The 16841-nt window shown below is 56.5% G+C and overlaps 1 protein-coding gene across 1 annotated transcript; it reads right to left on the minus strand.

Annotated features, from left to right (window-relative positions):
* Nucleotides 1-1912: 1912 nt before the first annotated feature.
* Nucleotides 1913-16591, minus strand: PTPN7 (protein tyrosine phosphatase non-receptor type 7). Its single transcript, XM_074925521.1, has 10 exons — nucleotides 16487-16591; nucleotides 9875-10103; nucleotides 9238-9421; nucleotides 8721-8805; nucleotides 7988-8064; nucleotides 5371-5508; nucleotides 4384-4494; nucleotides 3629-3786; nucleotides 2667-2780; nucleotides 1913-2137 (listed from the first exon to the last, which is right to left on the minus strand). The coding sequence occupies exons 2-10, from the start codon at nucleotides 10003-10005 to the stop codon at nucleotides 2044-2046; spliced, it is 1092 nt and encodes a 363-aa protein (XP_074781622.1). The 5' UTR covers nucleotides 10006-10103; nucleotides 16487-16591; the 3' UTR covers nucleotides 1913-2043.
* Nucleotides 16592-16841: the final 250 nt, after the last annotated feature.

Below are 16841 nucleotides of genomic sequence, written 5' to 3' on the forward strand. Positions count from 1 at the left end.
GGTTTGTCTCAGATGAACTCAAAAATTCTATCAGTGCCCTCAGAGACACCATTAAAAGCAACAGCGTGACATAAAATGAACTGAGAAGGCAAAGTCCTGAGCCTTTGACCTTCAGGGAGCTCATGGAGGTTCTGCAGCCTCTCCAAGAGCCTGGGCACCAGGCAGGAGCCCGGCAGTGACCAAGGTCCCCCCAGCAGCACCCGAGTGGGCAGGCTCAGGGGCACGAGGAAGGGTTGACCTGACGGCAGGTACAGGGAGATTGCTCCACTGGGGCGATGCAGACGCTTCAGATCTGGGGGTTTTCCCACTGTGGGGCCAAGGGGTGGGTTTGGTCCTGGTGCCACAGGAGGAGGCTGTGCTAGCAGAGTGTCTCTCACTGTCTGAGACATTTCTCCAACAGGTTTTGCTCCTTGGGGTGAGCAGATGCGTAACATGGCTTTATTGTGCTATAGCATGTGCCCTGGCAAGTACTCTATCTGAAGAGTCTGCAAGCACGTGAGAATGACTAATAAGGACTACCAGGGTTCATCAATACATGAAAATTTCTGTAATATTGTGTATTTTTGCACACTGGGTCATGCCTGGTCTGCCATGGGGTTTGCTACTTATGCCCAGAGATATCAGGGAGAAGCAGCTGATTTTGGCTCACTCCCCATCCCTGGACGAGGCTGATCCACTTGCTCACTTATTGCTTTTATAGAGAGAGGCAGGAGAGGAGCAGAGAGGATGGGATACTGGGGGCAGATGACACAGGCCTGAGGACCCCCCTCCTGGACTGATGGACTGATGACATGTCAGGAGAACTGCAATTAAGGATTAAAATTCTCTTTTTATTCAATCATTTCTTCTCCCAAGAGAGTCTGAATAACAGGCACTAGGGAAAAACCATTGGGCAGCATTTTGGGGACCCACAGAGTGGTGGAGGGGGGTCCATGCATACAGCCTTGATCCAGGAATGCTCGCAGAGCTGAGACAAGATCAGACTCTTTCAGCATGAGGATTGACCCTTTTTTCCCTGGATCTCACCCATCACACAAGCCATGTCAGGGCTTGTCAGCATGGGCAGGCACAGGCTAGGCAGCCACCAGCTCCTTATCAGTCCTCACTGCCCAAGAGGGTGTGCAACCCCCATCAGCTGAAGGCCACTTCTGAACAACTTTAAAATATTTTAGAGAATATTTCCATTTCCATGCTTTGTGCCAAAATGTTTCTCCCTCTTCTTTTTTTTTTTTTCCCCTGAATTTATCAGTGAAGAAAAACAAATAGCAAAACCCAAATATTATTTTGTTCTGATTTCAGCAAAAAAACCCAAGATTGCAAAACCCCCACCCTCGTGTAACAAAAGGCAATCAGTAACACATTACTTGCAAAACTGCAGATGCATTCAGGAATCTCCCCTAGTTTAAGGCTGTTGAGAAGGTGCTGGTCAAAGGTGGAGAGGAAAGCAAGCCACATACAAAGGCAACCAACTGTGCACCTTTTGTACTGAATCATCAAGGTGGACCTTTAGCAAGAAGAGCATCGTGGCGTGTGTTTGGAGCAAGCCCAGCCCTGCACGCAGCCCAGCCTCAGCCAACAGATGATACGCAGTCAGGAGAGAGGCTCTGTTTATTTGCAGGGCAATTCTACCAGCTCTGTGTCTAACGGGGTAAACATTTCTGTGCATCTAAAAGGCAAACTGTGCTTCCAGCGCTCACCCAGCTTCGGTTCCTCTGCACATCTTTCTCTTCTGGTTGAGAATAAAACATTGCATGTTTTGAAAGCCAAAGCTTCTTTCCATGGGTGAAATCTGCCTCAAGCCAGCAGTAACGTCCGCCTCGAGCACCCACTGAGTCCTTCATGTGAACCCGCTAAACCTTGCTCCTCCCCAGGGTCACAAGGCGACAGTCCCCACGGGTTTGCGCAGCTGTGCTCATCCTGAGGGATGCTCATGCTGCTGCTCTGTGGTCCAGCAGCAGCAGGAGGGATTTTGGTGGATGTGTCTCCAAGGCTGGTGCAGGAGAGGTCAGAGTGGGGAGCTGGCAGCCTGGTGGGAGCCCTGTGCTAGTGGCCTCTCGCCTCCAGCAGCTGGGAAGCATAGAGAGCTAGTGTGTGATGGAGGAACTGGTACTGCTCGCTTGTCTGGATCATCCCGCCTCTGCAAGGGAAAGGAAGGTCCTACTGACACCTCACCGAAACCCACAACCCCATCCCCTGCTCCCTGCTCCCAGGGCACAAATATTCCTGCTTCACCCATCATGTCCAGGTACCTCTGAAACAGGTGCCAGAGCTGCCCAAAGAGCATTGCTGGGCTGTTCAAAATGCAGATTAGGAGCCGCTTTGGCTCTATTTTTTACCAATACTTCTTGAGAAGTGACAAAATTGAGTGTTTCTGGATTTAGTGGCTGAGCTGGAAGGAGTGGACTGGCTGCCTGGTTCAGAGCTGCTCTTCTCTCCCTCATGTACTCAGGTGCCCAGAGCTATAACAGCCCTGACAGCAAAACCAGCTGAGCACTGGGGAATCATCTGCTGTCAATACATCTGCATCTTTCAGCAATCCTTCTGGTTTCCATCAAAAATTGTCCCCATGCCCTGTCACGATGCCCTTCCCCACATCCCTCCCACATCCCTCCTCCCAAGCTTAGCACCCAGCAGGACCCTCCAGGGAGCCTGCTCTGAAAACACACCTGTCTATGCGCAGATGGCACACGATTCCCAGGATATCCACCTCCCCCTTGTCCTTCAGCTGTTGGCACCCGATCCTGGTAGCGATAAAGCAGCCTGTCCGGCCGATGCCTGCGCTGCGGGACAGACATAGCTGTGCTGAGCACCAACAATATCCACTGCCTGGACCTTAATCTGCCCGAGCTGGATGTACTCCTGAATTGTTTTGCTGCCATAATTACTTCCTAGAGGGATGCTGGGGTTCCGGTCCCAGCTACCAGAACAACTTTCTTAGCCAGGCACCAAAAGACATGGGTTTGTGTCACTCTGCCATGGCAAGAAGGTCTGGCCATGTTGCATGTCCCAGATGAGGCTGCTCTGGAAGTGCAAAACCAGTCTGTGCTCCCCACCCCTCTGCAGCACAGGGGTCTCTTCAACCCCCCCCCAGCTGTGCTCTAACCCCTGGCACCGAGCAGTTTGCACTGGGGCAGGCCAGCCTGCAGCACTGCACGCTGGGTGTGTTGTACAGGGACAGCCAGGTGCTCTGCTCCCCTGCCCCCAAATTCACTCAGCAATGAGAGAATATATGCAGAGTCCACCTCCTCCAGGAGGGCTGCCATGAAAAACAGCTTCGCAGCCAAGTCACAGGCCATGCAGAAGAGGCAGGAGCCCGAGCTGTTGTGGATCTGCCATGGCGGCTGGGTCCTGACCCTGCAGACCTCTCCTGCTCCCACCCTGCTGTCCACAGACCCAGGTGCAAACCAGATACGGGGCGGTAAGCACCATGCTAATGTCACCATCCTGATGCCAGGACAGGAGCTGCTGGTTGCACAACTCTGCTATGAGCTTGCTGTGCCCTGGAATTTCTGCACCACAGCGGGACCAGCGCATGAGCATTCACATGTGGGATTTTCCCCTCCAGCATTTGCAGACTAACCCCAAGGTAAAGAACACACAGGTGCTCAGGTGAGGGAAAAGCTCTTACCTGCAGTGCACGATGATGGGCCCTGGTCTGGCTGCAGCCTGCAGAGTCTCCTCCACCTTGGACACCAAGTGGAGCAGGGGCTTGGCTGACTCAGGTGTCTGCTGGTCCGGCCAGGAAGGGAAGAGGATGTGTTTGACCTGGCGGCATTCACCTTCAAGCTTTTCCAGCACAGAAGAAAGAGAAATCAGGATGTGGGAACATGGACTCACTGGGCTGGGCCAAACGCAGGCATGGAGTCCAGCTCAGACAGAAGTCGGGCAGCCTGCACCTATCTCATTTATTCTCCTCCTGAATCCCTTCTGAGCCTCTGCCAGACACCCACGAGAGATCCCTGGACCAGGGACACTGCAAAGTATCCCATCCCAGAAGATCCCAGTGCTGTCCCCACAGTCCAGGCAAAGCCAGCAAGACACATTTGGCTAATGTCAGCCCACAGTGACTACTGAAAGCCCACGGGGCAGAGCCCAAAACCACAGTGAAAACAGAATTGGGCTAGTAGAGGAGCTCTCCCCAACTGATTCCCTCTCCTGTGCCCCCCAGGGCTGAATCTTGCTCCCTCTCAGCCTCCTTGGGCAGACAGGAGCTCTGCAGATCCCTCCTCTGGCAGGGGGCTCATAAGACCCAGCTCTCCAAGCCATGAACCCCTGCTCTCCTCTCACACAGTGCTGCCATCCCACTGAGAGCCCAGGAGTGTCAGAGGCACTGCCAGGCCCTGCTGAGCTCCCCCTCTACCCCAGGATGGAGCTCAAACCCACCTGGATGGAGAGATCCCGTATCACGTACTCCACACAGTCGCTCACCCCCTGCACATGGATGGTGAAGGGACCATAGGTGCCCTCCTTCTCAGGCCAGTAGTGGACACATTTCTGAAAGAACAAGGCAGGGTTTGTGGCTGTGGAAATGCTCAAGGCACCTACTGGATGTTTGAGCTATACTTTGCTCAGTGCCCTTGGGAAGAGGCATCACCTGGGGAGGTGTGGAGGAGTGGTGAAGATGGATGTGGAGTGATACAGAGGGGAAACTAAGGAAGGGACAGATCCCTCTCTCCACATCTGCTCCCCTGCACCCTCTCCCATGACATAATGGCTTTCAGACTCAGGTCCGCACAGCTCTCCCCAGCCCCCCAGGAGCTGTGCTAGGGCCAATCCATGTCCTGCCAGACCCAGGAGGACCCAGATGCTGGTGGAGGGCACAGGGATGCTGCGTCAGCCAGGGAGAGAAGGGAGGAGGGACATGGCCAGGCAAGAGAGAGTGAGTTGCCCCAGGCTGGTGCTGCTTGGATGGGGAGCCAGGGATCCCAGCTGAGCCACAGGGTGGCTGCCATGCAGGGTACAGTGCTGCTGGGTCACATCCCTCCTGGATCCACCGGCTGATTGCTCCCAGCCCAGAGGAGACCTTCTCGAGGCTGGAGGAAAACTGCTGACTGCTGCTTCTGCTCCCTCTCCCAGGAGTTGCCCTAATCTCTTTATCCTATTATCCAGCTGGCAAAGCATGGCCAGAGCATGAGAGGCCACGTGAGGAGGAGAGGCTTTGATGGATGGCACCAAGGCTGCAGCCCTGGGGCTCTCCTCCTCCAAGTGTGCTCAATCAGGGGTACCCTCTGAGAGCAAAGCAGAGAGAGCGAGCGGGTGGTCAGACCCCACCTTTGGTCTCGCATAACCCTTTGCTGTTGTTATTATCCTACCCCACCCTTTGCTCCTGGCTGGGGTGCTGTGCCTGCGCCTAGGGAGGGACAATGGTACCTCTTTGCGCTCCTGGAGCTTGGTTATCATGATGATGAGGGGTGTCTCTTCCTGCCACACCATCTCCCAGAAGTCGGTCACGGTGTTCAGCATTGGTCCCTGGGTGGCAATGTACTCCCGGGGCTGCCCCGCATAGCCCTGCTGAGCACACGGTCCATCAGTGACACTGTGGGGAGCCTGTATCCAAGCCACACCAGCTCTTGTGGTGATTGTCTTTCTTTACAGGTGGGACACTGAGCCACACAGGCTATTTCCTACTAAATCTGTCCTTGAAGTTCTTTTATAGACCGGATCAGGAACTTCCAGACATCCCGTCCGTCCTCCTGGTCCCACAAACCAGGAGCAAACCCCTAGAGCAAGCCATGTGCACCCAAGCTCCTTGCAAACATCCCCAGGTTATTGGTATGACAATAGCCAGCACGATGGACGCCTTGGCAAGGCAGAGCTCATGCAGTGAGGGCACTTCTTACAAGAGGCATTTCCCCAAGGACAGGCAGAAGTCATCAAGCCCTCCTCTGGCTGGGACCTGGGACAGTCCCACCAGTCCTGCCTCCCTGGCAGGCTCGGGAGGGGATGTGGCAGTCCCCACAGTGGGAAGGCTGAGCCTGTGGACACTGGAAGGGTGGTTGGCATAGGCCCCTGTGATGCCTCTGCCACAGGTTGTGCTTCACAGCTCCAAGAATCCTCTGCTCGCATGGTCACTTTCTCCCCCAGTATAAAATTGCCAAGAAATACAAAAAGCTTGGAGGTGCTCTGAGTCCGGTTCAGCTCCTGCTTCACACCATGACCTCACGGGCAGTGCTGCTGGCCAACAGAGGGGAGCAGGCAGGAGCTGGAGGGCAGGCACAGGCAGAGGTGTGGAAAAGCCTCCTCCAAGGCTCCAGCTGGAGATGCAATTTGGCAATACAGCAAGGAGTCAGGGACCTGGCTGAGGATGCCGCGAGGATGCCAGGGGAGGCACCCACAGTGCTCACAGCCTTTGGAAAAGCAAGTACAGGGCACTCTGAGAAGAGCTTAATGGTTTTGTCAAAAGAGATCTCGGTTTAAAATGCACCCAAACCCCTGTGATGATTTTAATCCAGATCTTTCCAGCAATCCTGTTAACAGCTTCATCCCACAAGAAGGTGCACTGGCCCAGCCAAGGGGCAGGAACATTTTCAGGAACATTTTGTATATCCCTTTTCTCATGCCTCAAGAATGTTGTTTTTTTTTTTTCCTAGGAAACATGTTTTCCATTCAGAAGGAGACTTGCAGAAAGATCTGGGGGAATTCCCCACCACCTGCTTCTCAAGCTCAAAAACATTTCATGGATACAATCAGCAGGAAAAGTATTCAATCCCAGGTAGGGGCTGATGTGATCAAATACCTGCAGAATTCTTCCAGACTCGCCATGCCTCCCAAGCATGCCAGAAGCAGGCTGAGTTGCTAATTTGCTGATGTGCCCACAAATTCCTGCACTGTGACACCCTTGGAGAGGAAGGGGTCAAGAAAATACCAGCTCCACACAGGGACGTGCGGGCACCCATGTGCGCAGGTGTGTGAGATAGGGATCATCGGTGGTTTTGCATTTTTGTTAGCACTCCTGTGAGACAGAGAGGATGCCACATGCTCATGTACACCCTGAGGCATGTGTCAGGGTCATGGTGTCACCCGATGTGAAGCTGCATGCTGCCAGGCTGCTTCAGTAAGACTACTCTCAAAGTAGTCCTCTGCTGCCCATGTTCAAACCCTGATTTGGACCAGCAAGCCTCCCAACAGTTTTAGGCATGGTGGTCCTGCATCCAAAGTCAGACTTTGATCCTCACTGCAGTATGCTGGCAGCTCTTTGGATCACACCCATGATCACCATCAGAAGAATAAATGCTAATAAATGCAGGGGTCTGTCCATCATACCAAAGCGCACTTTTGTGGGCTACTTCTCTGACTTCCACATTCCCACTCTCTCTTCGCTGGCTGACACAAGAACCTGTTTCAGGGTGATACATGGTTCAGCACAAGTGAGACTGCAGCCTCCAGGGGGTCATTTGCACAGGAGGATGATTAGCATAAATAAGGCTGCTTGTGGGTCTGGGGATTTCTCAGTCTCTGGAAAGGGACCCCATTGGGTGTCAGAGATAAGCCATGCCCTCCTTTTCATTCATTTTCTTATTGGGAAATTGCAGCAAACCCCCTAAGTGGAGAGGAAATTTTTGGATGTGTAAGGGTTGAACAGGACCGGGCTGCAAAGCTCTGTTGGCATAGCTTGCCGCCTGTGGCCTTGCCAGACAACAGACTAGTGCATGAGGAAGGGACAGAGGAGCTGCTGCGAGGGAGCCCATAGAGGTGCTCAATCCACCCGAGCAGCGGGAGCTGAGAGCAGCCACCTCATGAGACTTTCACACCAAAAGGGACAGTGTGTCTGCCCTGCACAGATGGAGCCATGTGTGTCCAGCTCAGAATGGGGTGGCAAGTTCAGAGTGCTACCCCAGGGCAGCCACAGGACAGCGGGTGACAGTCAGTGCCCAACATGCGGGTCCCAGAGTGGCACCTGCAGCACCAAGGAGTTTGCAGCCTGATGCCTTGTGAGGCTGCAGGACATGGGAGACCACCTCATTCTCCAACCAGGCAGGACACTCACCGTGATGTAGTTGGCGTTTATGTAGCTGTTCTCCTCCTGGTTCCCTGCCCTCCTGAGACAGACCCGGCTCTCAGGATCTGAAAGATATGGTAGGTATTACCCCAGGGACAGTCTTTTAGAGCCTGACCCTGCCAATCCTCCCTGCCTCAGCTCCAGAGGCTGGAGGCTGAGTCCTCCAGCTCCATGCCATGCTCAGAGCTGTCTGCACCCTCCCTCAGGCCCCTTCTTGCCCCACTTCACCCTCACTACCATGGCAGAGTACAGCCAGTCATGCCCAAACCTGCCTGTACCACAGTGAGCATGTGGGGTAACTGACTCGTCAGGTAATGACCCACCAGGGCCTTCCCACAGTGCCTGACTAGAGCCCACATGAGTCGTCCTATAACGTGCCCAGCCTTTACACCCCCAGCGAGATGCCCTTGGGACAGGGAGCAACCCAGGCTGGGCTGTCATGTGCTGCACACCCTGGGAATACACCCCAAGGAGTAGTTCCCCACACACCACCCCGTAACACCCCTTGCAACACAGCAACCAGCTCCTGCAACATGGGGAGCAGGAACAAGCACAGCAGGAACACCAAGAGCACCCAAGAGTGCCCACCCCAGTGCCTGGGCTGCTCTGAGTCACCTCTCTCCCATGCACACACATCCACCACCCCACACACACACACACATACACACCCTGCACGTGGCACCTGGACAAATGTGAGGCAAAGGGATGCAGTGGCACATACTGGGGAGGATGGTTTTGTATCTGTCCTTGGAGGCACGTCCAGGGATCTCCAGCTCCTCCGGACTGACGAAGTTGGGTGGGATTTTCTGCAGAAGGAGAGAACAACTATGAGGAAACCCCCACTGCTGGTGCTTGTGTCCCCTCACCGTGGCAGAGCTGGTCCCCAAGGCAATGAGAAGCTGACCCAGGGACCTAGCAGCATCACCAGAGACGTGCCCTGTCCTTACCCCAGGTGTGGTGAGACACCTTCCAGAGAGGTCACGCTGGGAGAAGAGCTTGGCATGGGAGGGCAGGACGGGCTTTCCAGGGACACAAACGGGACTCGTGTGCACTCCAGGGACTGGACAGCCAGGGATTACCCAGGGCATCCCTCACCTCTGTCTGCTCACATCACCCTCCCTCCCACCAGTGCTGTGAGGCTCGGAGCCTCCCTCGGAGATATCCACCCCTGCCAGACCCACCCACCACCAGCCCCTGTTCTCCCTCATGCGAGGAGGGAGAGGGGAAGGGCATCACACCGAAAACTCCTCCTGGAGCTGTGTCAGGCTCTGCGCCTGCTGCTGGAGCTCCTCTAAAGTCAGCACATGGCTGGATGTTCTCAGGAACTTCAGCGTGATGTCCCGCGGCGTGCAGATGGGCTGGATGGGCTCCACACTTCCTAGTGAGCTCATGTCCAGCATCAGTGACACATTGGAGCCCCTCCTGCAAGGAAAAAGGTTCCCTGGCTGACCCGCTGCCACTCCAGGACAGGGGGACAGCCCATCCTGCCATATCATTGGTTAAAACCATCCCACACCGAGCAAAAGCCAGGCAGAGAATAACAGGGGATGACAAAAGGGGCCAGGTAGAGACCACAGAAGATGGGGGAGTTGAGGAACAAGGAACTAGCTGGTCATTTTGCCTTTTTGCTGGAAAGCCCCCAAAGGACAATGTCTAGATTTGGCCCGGGCTAGACTCGGGGGTTCAGGGCTCCCTCCACGTTCAGATCTGGCATCTGCACAAGTCAGCAGGCAAAAGGCTGACAGGGATGGGCTGGGGAAAGGAAGTTCGGGGTAGCCTAAGCCCTGGGGATGAGCAGTGCCATGGGTACCCCCTGTCTGGGCTGAGACAGGCAGTGCAGGGTTTGGGCTGCAGGCACCATCCAGCCATGCTCACCTCTCCTGAAGACGCACGTGCTTCTTGGCAGAGGGACTGGGTTTGTCTGTCTTGTCCATGTCTGTCCCGGCTGCCTGGGCTGTCAGGCTGCCGTTGTGAACTCTGGAGCACACCAAGCAGGCTTGTACCATGCTGTGACAGCCGCGAAGCCCTTGTCCTGAAGCACAAGGAGTGAACACGGGGGGCCCTCAGCTCCCAGGGAGTCAAGGAGCCATTGGAGGAGAAGCAGCTGGAAAAGAAAAGGCAGATCTGAGAGTTACTATGAGGCTGGGGGGATCCCCCAACGGATGGTCCCTAAGCAAGGGACAGATTTTAAGTCTTTTAAGCTGCCCAGGAACCAGGACCCCCAGCCCCTGCGTAGGGGCCCACAAACAGGCGGCATAAGGCGACCTCCCAGCACATTCACCCTCCCGGATGCCTGCAGCACTGCAGCCCACACAGGCACCCACTGGTGACCCTAGGCATGGCACCGATGGCCACCTGCTTGCACCAAGCAGAGGACATCCACGCTCTGTGTTGGCGGAGCATGGTCTGGTTTAGGGGGAGACCAAGACGCTCTCTGCCTCCATGGGAAGCACAAGTTAACATGTGTTCCCAGCCCTTCCTGGCATGCCTGCTTCAGCCTGGGAACGTGGTGGGGAGGAGTGAGAACTGGGACCTGCATGAGCACAGCAGCATTCAGCAGCTGAGACAAGGTGGGCTGTGGGCACCTCAAGGAGCCTGGCCAGCTCCTGCTGTTGGCAGACACAGGGCCAGACAACCTCAGCGGCCTCATGGCTCTGGTGAGGGAGGGATGACCCTGGGACAGCCTCCTCCATCCTGCAAGTCTCAGCAACCGTCAAGAGGAAACTGCTTTATCTGAGTGGTTGAGCAAGAGGCAATGGGGTAGTCCATCTGGAGGAGGGTGCCATGGGTCCACCATCACCAGCCCTGTGACAGCTCCTGGCAGGGAGGGAGAGATGCAGGTGACGCTGGTTCACCTCTGGGCAGAGGTCCTCATGGTGCAGGCAGTGCCCTGGGATTGTGAGGCTCCTTCTCATCCCCAGCTCCCTCTGTGAGGAGGAGATGGACCCGAAGGGACAGGGGATGGTGTGGAGTTGGAGCTCTTGGTGGGCAAAGAGTGGGATGTCAGGTACCCCATCAGGTCAGGGAGGTCCTGCAGAGACCTGGGTCCACGCTGTGCCTGTGCCGTTTGGGAACACGGCTACAGCAGGAGCTGCTCCCCATGACTCCCTGATGCCCAGCAGCATTTCTGGGGGTGGCAATGCCACCACTGCCATGCACACCATCCCCACACCCCATGTAGAGTGCCCTGGGGGGCCTGTGTTGCCAGGGTTTCCCCCAGCCAGGCAGGGCAAGAGCAGCAGGAGCCACAGCACCAGGAGAGATCCTGACCAGAGACAGCAGCAGGCTCCAACCCCAGCAGCCATCCCTTGCACACTGGCCAAGAAACACCTAGGGGATGCCCTGGCCAAGCCCCTGGCAGCAGAAGGGCCCTGGGAAGAGTCCCTGCTGGCACTTCCAGGGAGAGCGTCCCCATCACCCTGCCCAGCATCCCAGCCCTGCTCGGGGCTGCCCAGCAGCAAGCACATGCCCACCACCCATGGGCACCAGGGCCCGGCACTGCCGGGCAGGGATCCCCTCTCCAGTGGGCGGCATGGGAGGGCCGGGGGGTTGCCTACCTGCTGCCCCGCGGCGTGGGCTCCGTTGGTCCCGGCACAGGCCCGCAGGCGCCGCGCGTGTCGGTCTAACCCCACGGTTTGAAAGTGTTCAGGAAGCTGCTTATCAAAGGAGCTGCTGCCTCTGCTGCTTCCTCTCCCTCCTTCTCCCCCACCCTGCCTGCCGCCCACACACATACCGGCCACATCGCTGCAGCTCAGCTCCGCTGGGCTGCCTGCAGCCCCAGCACTTCTCCCCACCAGCGAGCCCCTGTCCTGCGCCTGCAGGCACAGCCCTGCCTCCTCCAAAATTCTGGGGTGCCTCCACAGGGAGCTCCACCAGGGCTGGTGGGGTGTGCTTGGTGTCCTCTGTGACCAGCCGTGGCCAGTGCTGGTGCCAGCCCATGGGCCACGGAGGCACAGGCGAGACCTGGACATGGGGCTGGGGCCAGCAGCAGGAGGGTTGGGGTGGGATGCTCCACACTGTGCAGTGGCACTGCTCTGGGGACACCAGACCACACCTGCCCCACAGGGAGCCAGGGTGAGTCCTCCCATCCCTGCCACCCTGGCCGTATCCCCTGGCCCGGCTGCGCACCAGCCATTGCCCATACGGCTGAGGGGCGAGCCAGGGCCCGCTGCCTCCTGACCTCAGTGCCCAGCTGTGCACATGGTGGCCCTTATGCCACCCACCAACCCCCTAACTGCTGTCCCTGTGCGGGCCATCTGCCACCTGTCTGCCCCCAGCATCATCCCTGGGCACCTCGGGGGAAGGTGTATGAGTTCCCTCTCCCCAACAGGGCAGGGAAGGGGCTGTATTTGGGGAGGAAGGTCCCTGGAGGGTCTGGATCAGGTAGGACAGGTCTGCCCTTGGGGCACTGCACATCCTTCCTGCCGATGCCCGCTGCTGCCTGCCACAGCCCTACCGCCTTCCTGTTTGTTATTGCCTGGGCTCTGCGCAGAGACACCGCACCGCGCTTCCTTCCTCTTCTGCCCCCACCCGCTACACTGCAGCGGCTCCTGCTGCGTCCCCACCAGCCACCACAAACCCCGCATCCCAAACGCCTTCTCCCCACCCCTGCCAGGCCACTGGCTCCTTCTGGCTTCCCCAGGGTCCCCCCCTACCCCAGGCCACCTCCAGCCCAGCTCGTTGTGATGACCAGGTCCCTCCCCGGGATGTGCAATGCTGGGACTACCAGTCACTGTGCTGGAGAGGTGCGTGTCTGTGCACACCCGTGTGTTTGCAGGAATGTGTGTGCAAGGGGGTGCCAGAACAACATCTGCACTGGTGGCCCGTGGGAGATCCTGTCAGTGCCACCTTTTAACCAAAAACTGGGAGATCAGTGAGGCCAAGCTCCAGAGCAAAGTACTGGGCTTGGCCAGCAGCAGAGCAAAGGCACCAGCATCTCTGTCTTATGAGCAGACCCAGGGTGCCACAGCCTCTGCAGACCTGGACCGTACTCTATATCAGGCCTGAGGATGGACTGAGGAATTGCTCCTGGTCCTACATGGGATGAAAGAACTCAGCTCTAAGAACCTACAGACAACCCCGCCACAAACAAGCCCAGCACTGCCCTTCCCTCCCACCCTCTGTCTTCTGACTCAGAGGACCATCAGTGAAGTACTTAACAAGGTGGCTGTATACACTTGCCCTCAGTAAGGACCAGAGTAAACAAAGAGGGTTCTTTCCTGAAGTATCAGCCTGTCAGACAATGGAGAAACTTCCTTCCTCAGCAAGGCTGAGGCTGGGACTGTATCTGCCCTCTTAGTGTAATGGGCACCCTTCCCATCTGGGTGGCTTTGAGCTCAAGGGGTCCTGAGGATGTAGCCAAGATGCAAACCCCTGGGACTGCCCTTCCCGTCTTTTGCTGGCCCAACCCTGCACAGACCTGCTGCTTCTTTGTCGCTCTGCTCCCCTGGCTCTGGGACAAGCAAGGGACAAGCTCAGCATGGCAGTGGGGCAGATCCCATGGAGCTGCCAGTACATGTGAGCCATTGGACACGTGTCAGTGACATCCGTGCACCCTCTCTCACTCCCAACCTGCCCACCTGCCAGGTGCCTGTGACAGCTGGACCCCCACAGACCTTGTAGGGCCCAGGGAGCATCCACAAAACCCATCAGCACCCAAAGGTCCAGAGAAATGGATCTCCAGTCCCCAGAGGCGGCCTGTCCAGAGGCCTTCGGGGTACCCAAGAGGCACCACAGGCACATCCTGCTCCTCTGCATAGAGCACAGTGGGCAGGAGACCAGAGGGCAGCATTGGCCTTTGGGAGTTGGATTTTGGCCCTGTTTCCCCAAAGGGAATGGGAACCTTTCACCAAAACATGATTTTATCCAAGAAACAAGCTCAAGCTGCAAAAGTGGTGTGGAAAAAAAGTTTATAAAGGCCAAGAGCTCCCTGTGTGCTGTCCATTTTTGTGATTTGTTGCCCAGCATGATTTCAGAGATTCGATGGCCATTTCAAAGGGTTTGAGATCCCCTCAACAGTAAGTCCCTTCCTCCTCCCTCCAGGTTCTGCCTTGGTCATGAAACCCTGAAAGCTGCAGAGAAAGCTGCCGATGCACTCCCTTTGCAGAATGACCTTGTTTGGTTGCCCTGGGACCTGGTCACTCCTTTGCCTCAGTGAGACCATGCACAGGGCTAAAAGGAGGAAACTGAGATACTGAGATGCAGCATATCCTCTGCCTCTGAAACAACACAACATCAAGATACTCATGCTCAGGGAAGTACTCCAGAAAACCCTACAGCCATTTCCCTCTGCCACTGATGGACCTCCCATGCCACTGGCTCGGCTCTACTAGCCATGTGCCGGCTGGGACCAAGAAGGACACTCAGGACAAGTGGGAACTTCACTGGGAACTGCACCTGACCCCCTCTGGCTTTTCCTTATTCAGAAAACACTGATGGAGACTCATGGAACATGGGGACTCATCCAGAATGGAGGGAATGCAGGAGTGAAGCAGAGATGGGGTGCAGGGTTGTGCCATGGCCCAGGCTCCCAGGGGCAGAAAAAATCTGCATTGCTGAGACCTCCTGACCCCTACACACATCTGATGGTCCATGAGTGGGCCTCAGCATACTCCCACGCATCCAGCATGGCTACTCTTCCTCCCCTCTGCTGAAGCACCAACAGGCTGAGACATGACAACAGATGACCAGGGGGAGACAGAGCATGGGAGGCCACAGCCCAGTGGGTACCCAGAGCATGAAAGACAAGGTGATGGTGGAAAGCGAGGCATAAGCTGGTGGAGACAGAGTGGATGTGACTAAGACCAGGAGCAGATGGAAAAGGAACCATCACTTGACCCAGGGCACTGTTCGGGTCTCAGTGCCACTCCTGCAGCATCCTTCTCATTGCACTGGACCACGTGGCTGCTGCCTGCCTGGGAATGGCACGTGTACCTCCACATGCCTTTGTGCAGGAGCACAGGGCAGGATGCACACCCACACGTGCAGAGCAAATGTCCCTGTTCACACATTAGTGTCCACCCATGCAGGCAGAGGGCATGCAAATACCTCACTGGCCTCTGCAGCGCAGGGGAGTCCCAGAGGTGCACACACACGCTTTTGAGCACACCAATTCTGGCCACCTCTGCACTCCAGCTTGGAAAATGATGCTGCCACCCTGCTCCTCCTGAGGGACACAGGCTGGACCTGCAGAGGGGTGCAGCAGTGAGCAAAAAGCCAGCAGCTGCTCTGGCCAGTAAGGGTCCCTGCGCGGCTGTTCCCTTGTTGGACTGCCAGCTCTGCACAGATGCATCAGGCTGGCCAGGGCTGCAGAGCATGGGGAAGCTGCCGGGTGCTACAAGAAGGGACTTCTGGGTCCATGGAAGACCTGCAGTAGGTCCTGGCTTCAGGGGAGAAGTGTGTCTGGGCTGGGGCCACCCAGGGACAGTTTGGTGTCAGGGCAGGACCAGGGCTCTAGGGCAGCCACACCCATTGCATTTATGCCACAGATAAAGAGGAACCTGGCAGGGCAGTACCTGGAGGACAGAGCCCAGGAAGGATGGGGGAAGCAGCACTGAAGGAAATGATTCTGGGGTGGGTCCCACAGGGCCACAGCTGTGCCCCTCATCTAGTGAGGCAGGAGGGGTCAGGGCCCAGAACAGGAACATCCTTTGTCCCCAGCACTCCTCTCTGCTCTGACCTTGGTGGCAGCAGGGTGTCACTGCCTGGGTCCCTCAAGGGTGGCCTCCACGCTCACACTCTTACAGTCCATGTGGAGAGCAGGACTGCTGCAAGGAGAAAAGTGTCCCTGATGCTGGGTCCTTCCCCTGCCTTGCTGCAGAAGCCCCAACCTCCTCCTGTCCCCAGAGGTATCCCCAATGCCCAACATGGTGAGCAGGGTGAGTGAGTGTGGCATTTGTGTTTCAGGAGGTGATGAGGATGCCCAGAGTGGTGGTGGGACAGCAGAGGATTGGTGATGGAGGGGTGGACGCAGAGTTACCACATCAGCCATTCACGCTGGCCCAACCTGGGCCCAGAGATGCTGGCATGGGATCCTCTGTGTCCTATCTGGAGACACTGGTGCATTAGGATCACAAGTTGGGATGTAGGGACTGAAGAGGTCTGTGGCAGAGCCTCAGGGGTCTTGAAGGGACTGTATGGCTGTGGTTTTATTTTCAGCAAGCCCAGCAGGACAAGGGGACCCTATGGAGCTGGTGCTTCAAAGAGGGACATCTGGATTTATCCCTGACTGATACTTCCTGGTTGTTCACTTACATTTTACAATTCCACTTCCACGGGGTCATCTTGCACCCTGAGCATCCTCTGGCAATACCATCATAGCTAGTTTCCCATGTGCAAAGAGCAGCTCCCAGCTTCAGACTGGGACTTGTTCTTCCCACTAAAACCCAGCCAGCCCTTACACCCATCTCTGTCCTCCAGCCTCCCAAGCATGAGCCTCCTCTCCCAGCCACCTTACCCTCATCCATAGACCCCAGGACCTCTCCTCACCTTCTTCAAACAGCAGCGTAGCCCCAAAACCACCTGAGCTCAGGCAGGTACCGAACTAACACCCAAACGCAGATGCTGCCCCGCGGCCTCACTCCCCTGGGATTGCCTACCGCACCATGGCCTCGTCTCGCTGGGCCTCCGTCACCTTTGGGTCCAGCGCTCAGAAAGAGCTGGTTTTGCTCCCGCTGGCACGACTGGGAGCTCAGGACATCCTGCAGGGTTTTGGAAATTAGCCCATCTCCTTCGCTGCCAAAACATCCCACGTGAAGGTGAAGCAGCTGCCTGGGGATTCAGCAGACTCTGTTAAAACCAGCCGATCAGCTCCCGGAAGGATGAGAGGGGCATGATTAGCTCG

This window comes from Athene noctua, chromosome 23 (genome assembly GCF_965140245.1).
Source record: "Athene noctua chromosome 23, bAthNoc1.hap1.1, whole genome shotgun sequence".
In the NCBI taxonomy this organism is placed as follows: domain Eukaryota; kingdom Metazoa; phylum Chordata; class Aves; order Strigiformes; family Strigidae; genus Athene; species Athene noctua.

What these genes read in the sequence shown, in the direction of transcription:
- PTPN7 (XM_074925521.1), bottom strand. Translation starts at nt 10,005, where the DNA reads ATGGTACAAGCCTGCTTGGTGTGCTCCAGAGTTCACAACGGCAGCCTG. An exon ending in CACGTGCGTCTTCAGGAGAG is followed by an intron (nt 9,422 to 9,874) that starts GTGAGCATGGCT and finishes TTTTCCTTGCAG; the next exon opens with GAGGGGCTCCAATGTGTCAC. An exon ending in CCCATCATCGTGCACTGCAG is followed by an intron (nt 2,781 to 3,628) that starts GTAAGAGCTTTT and finishes TCTGTCCCGCAG; the next exon opens with CGCAGGCATCGGCCGGACAG.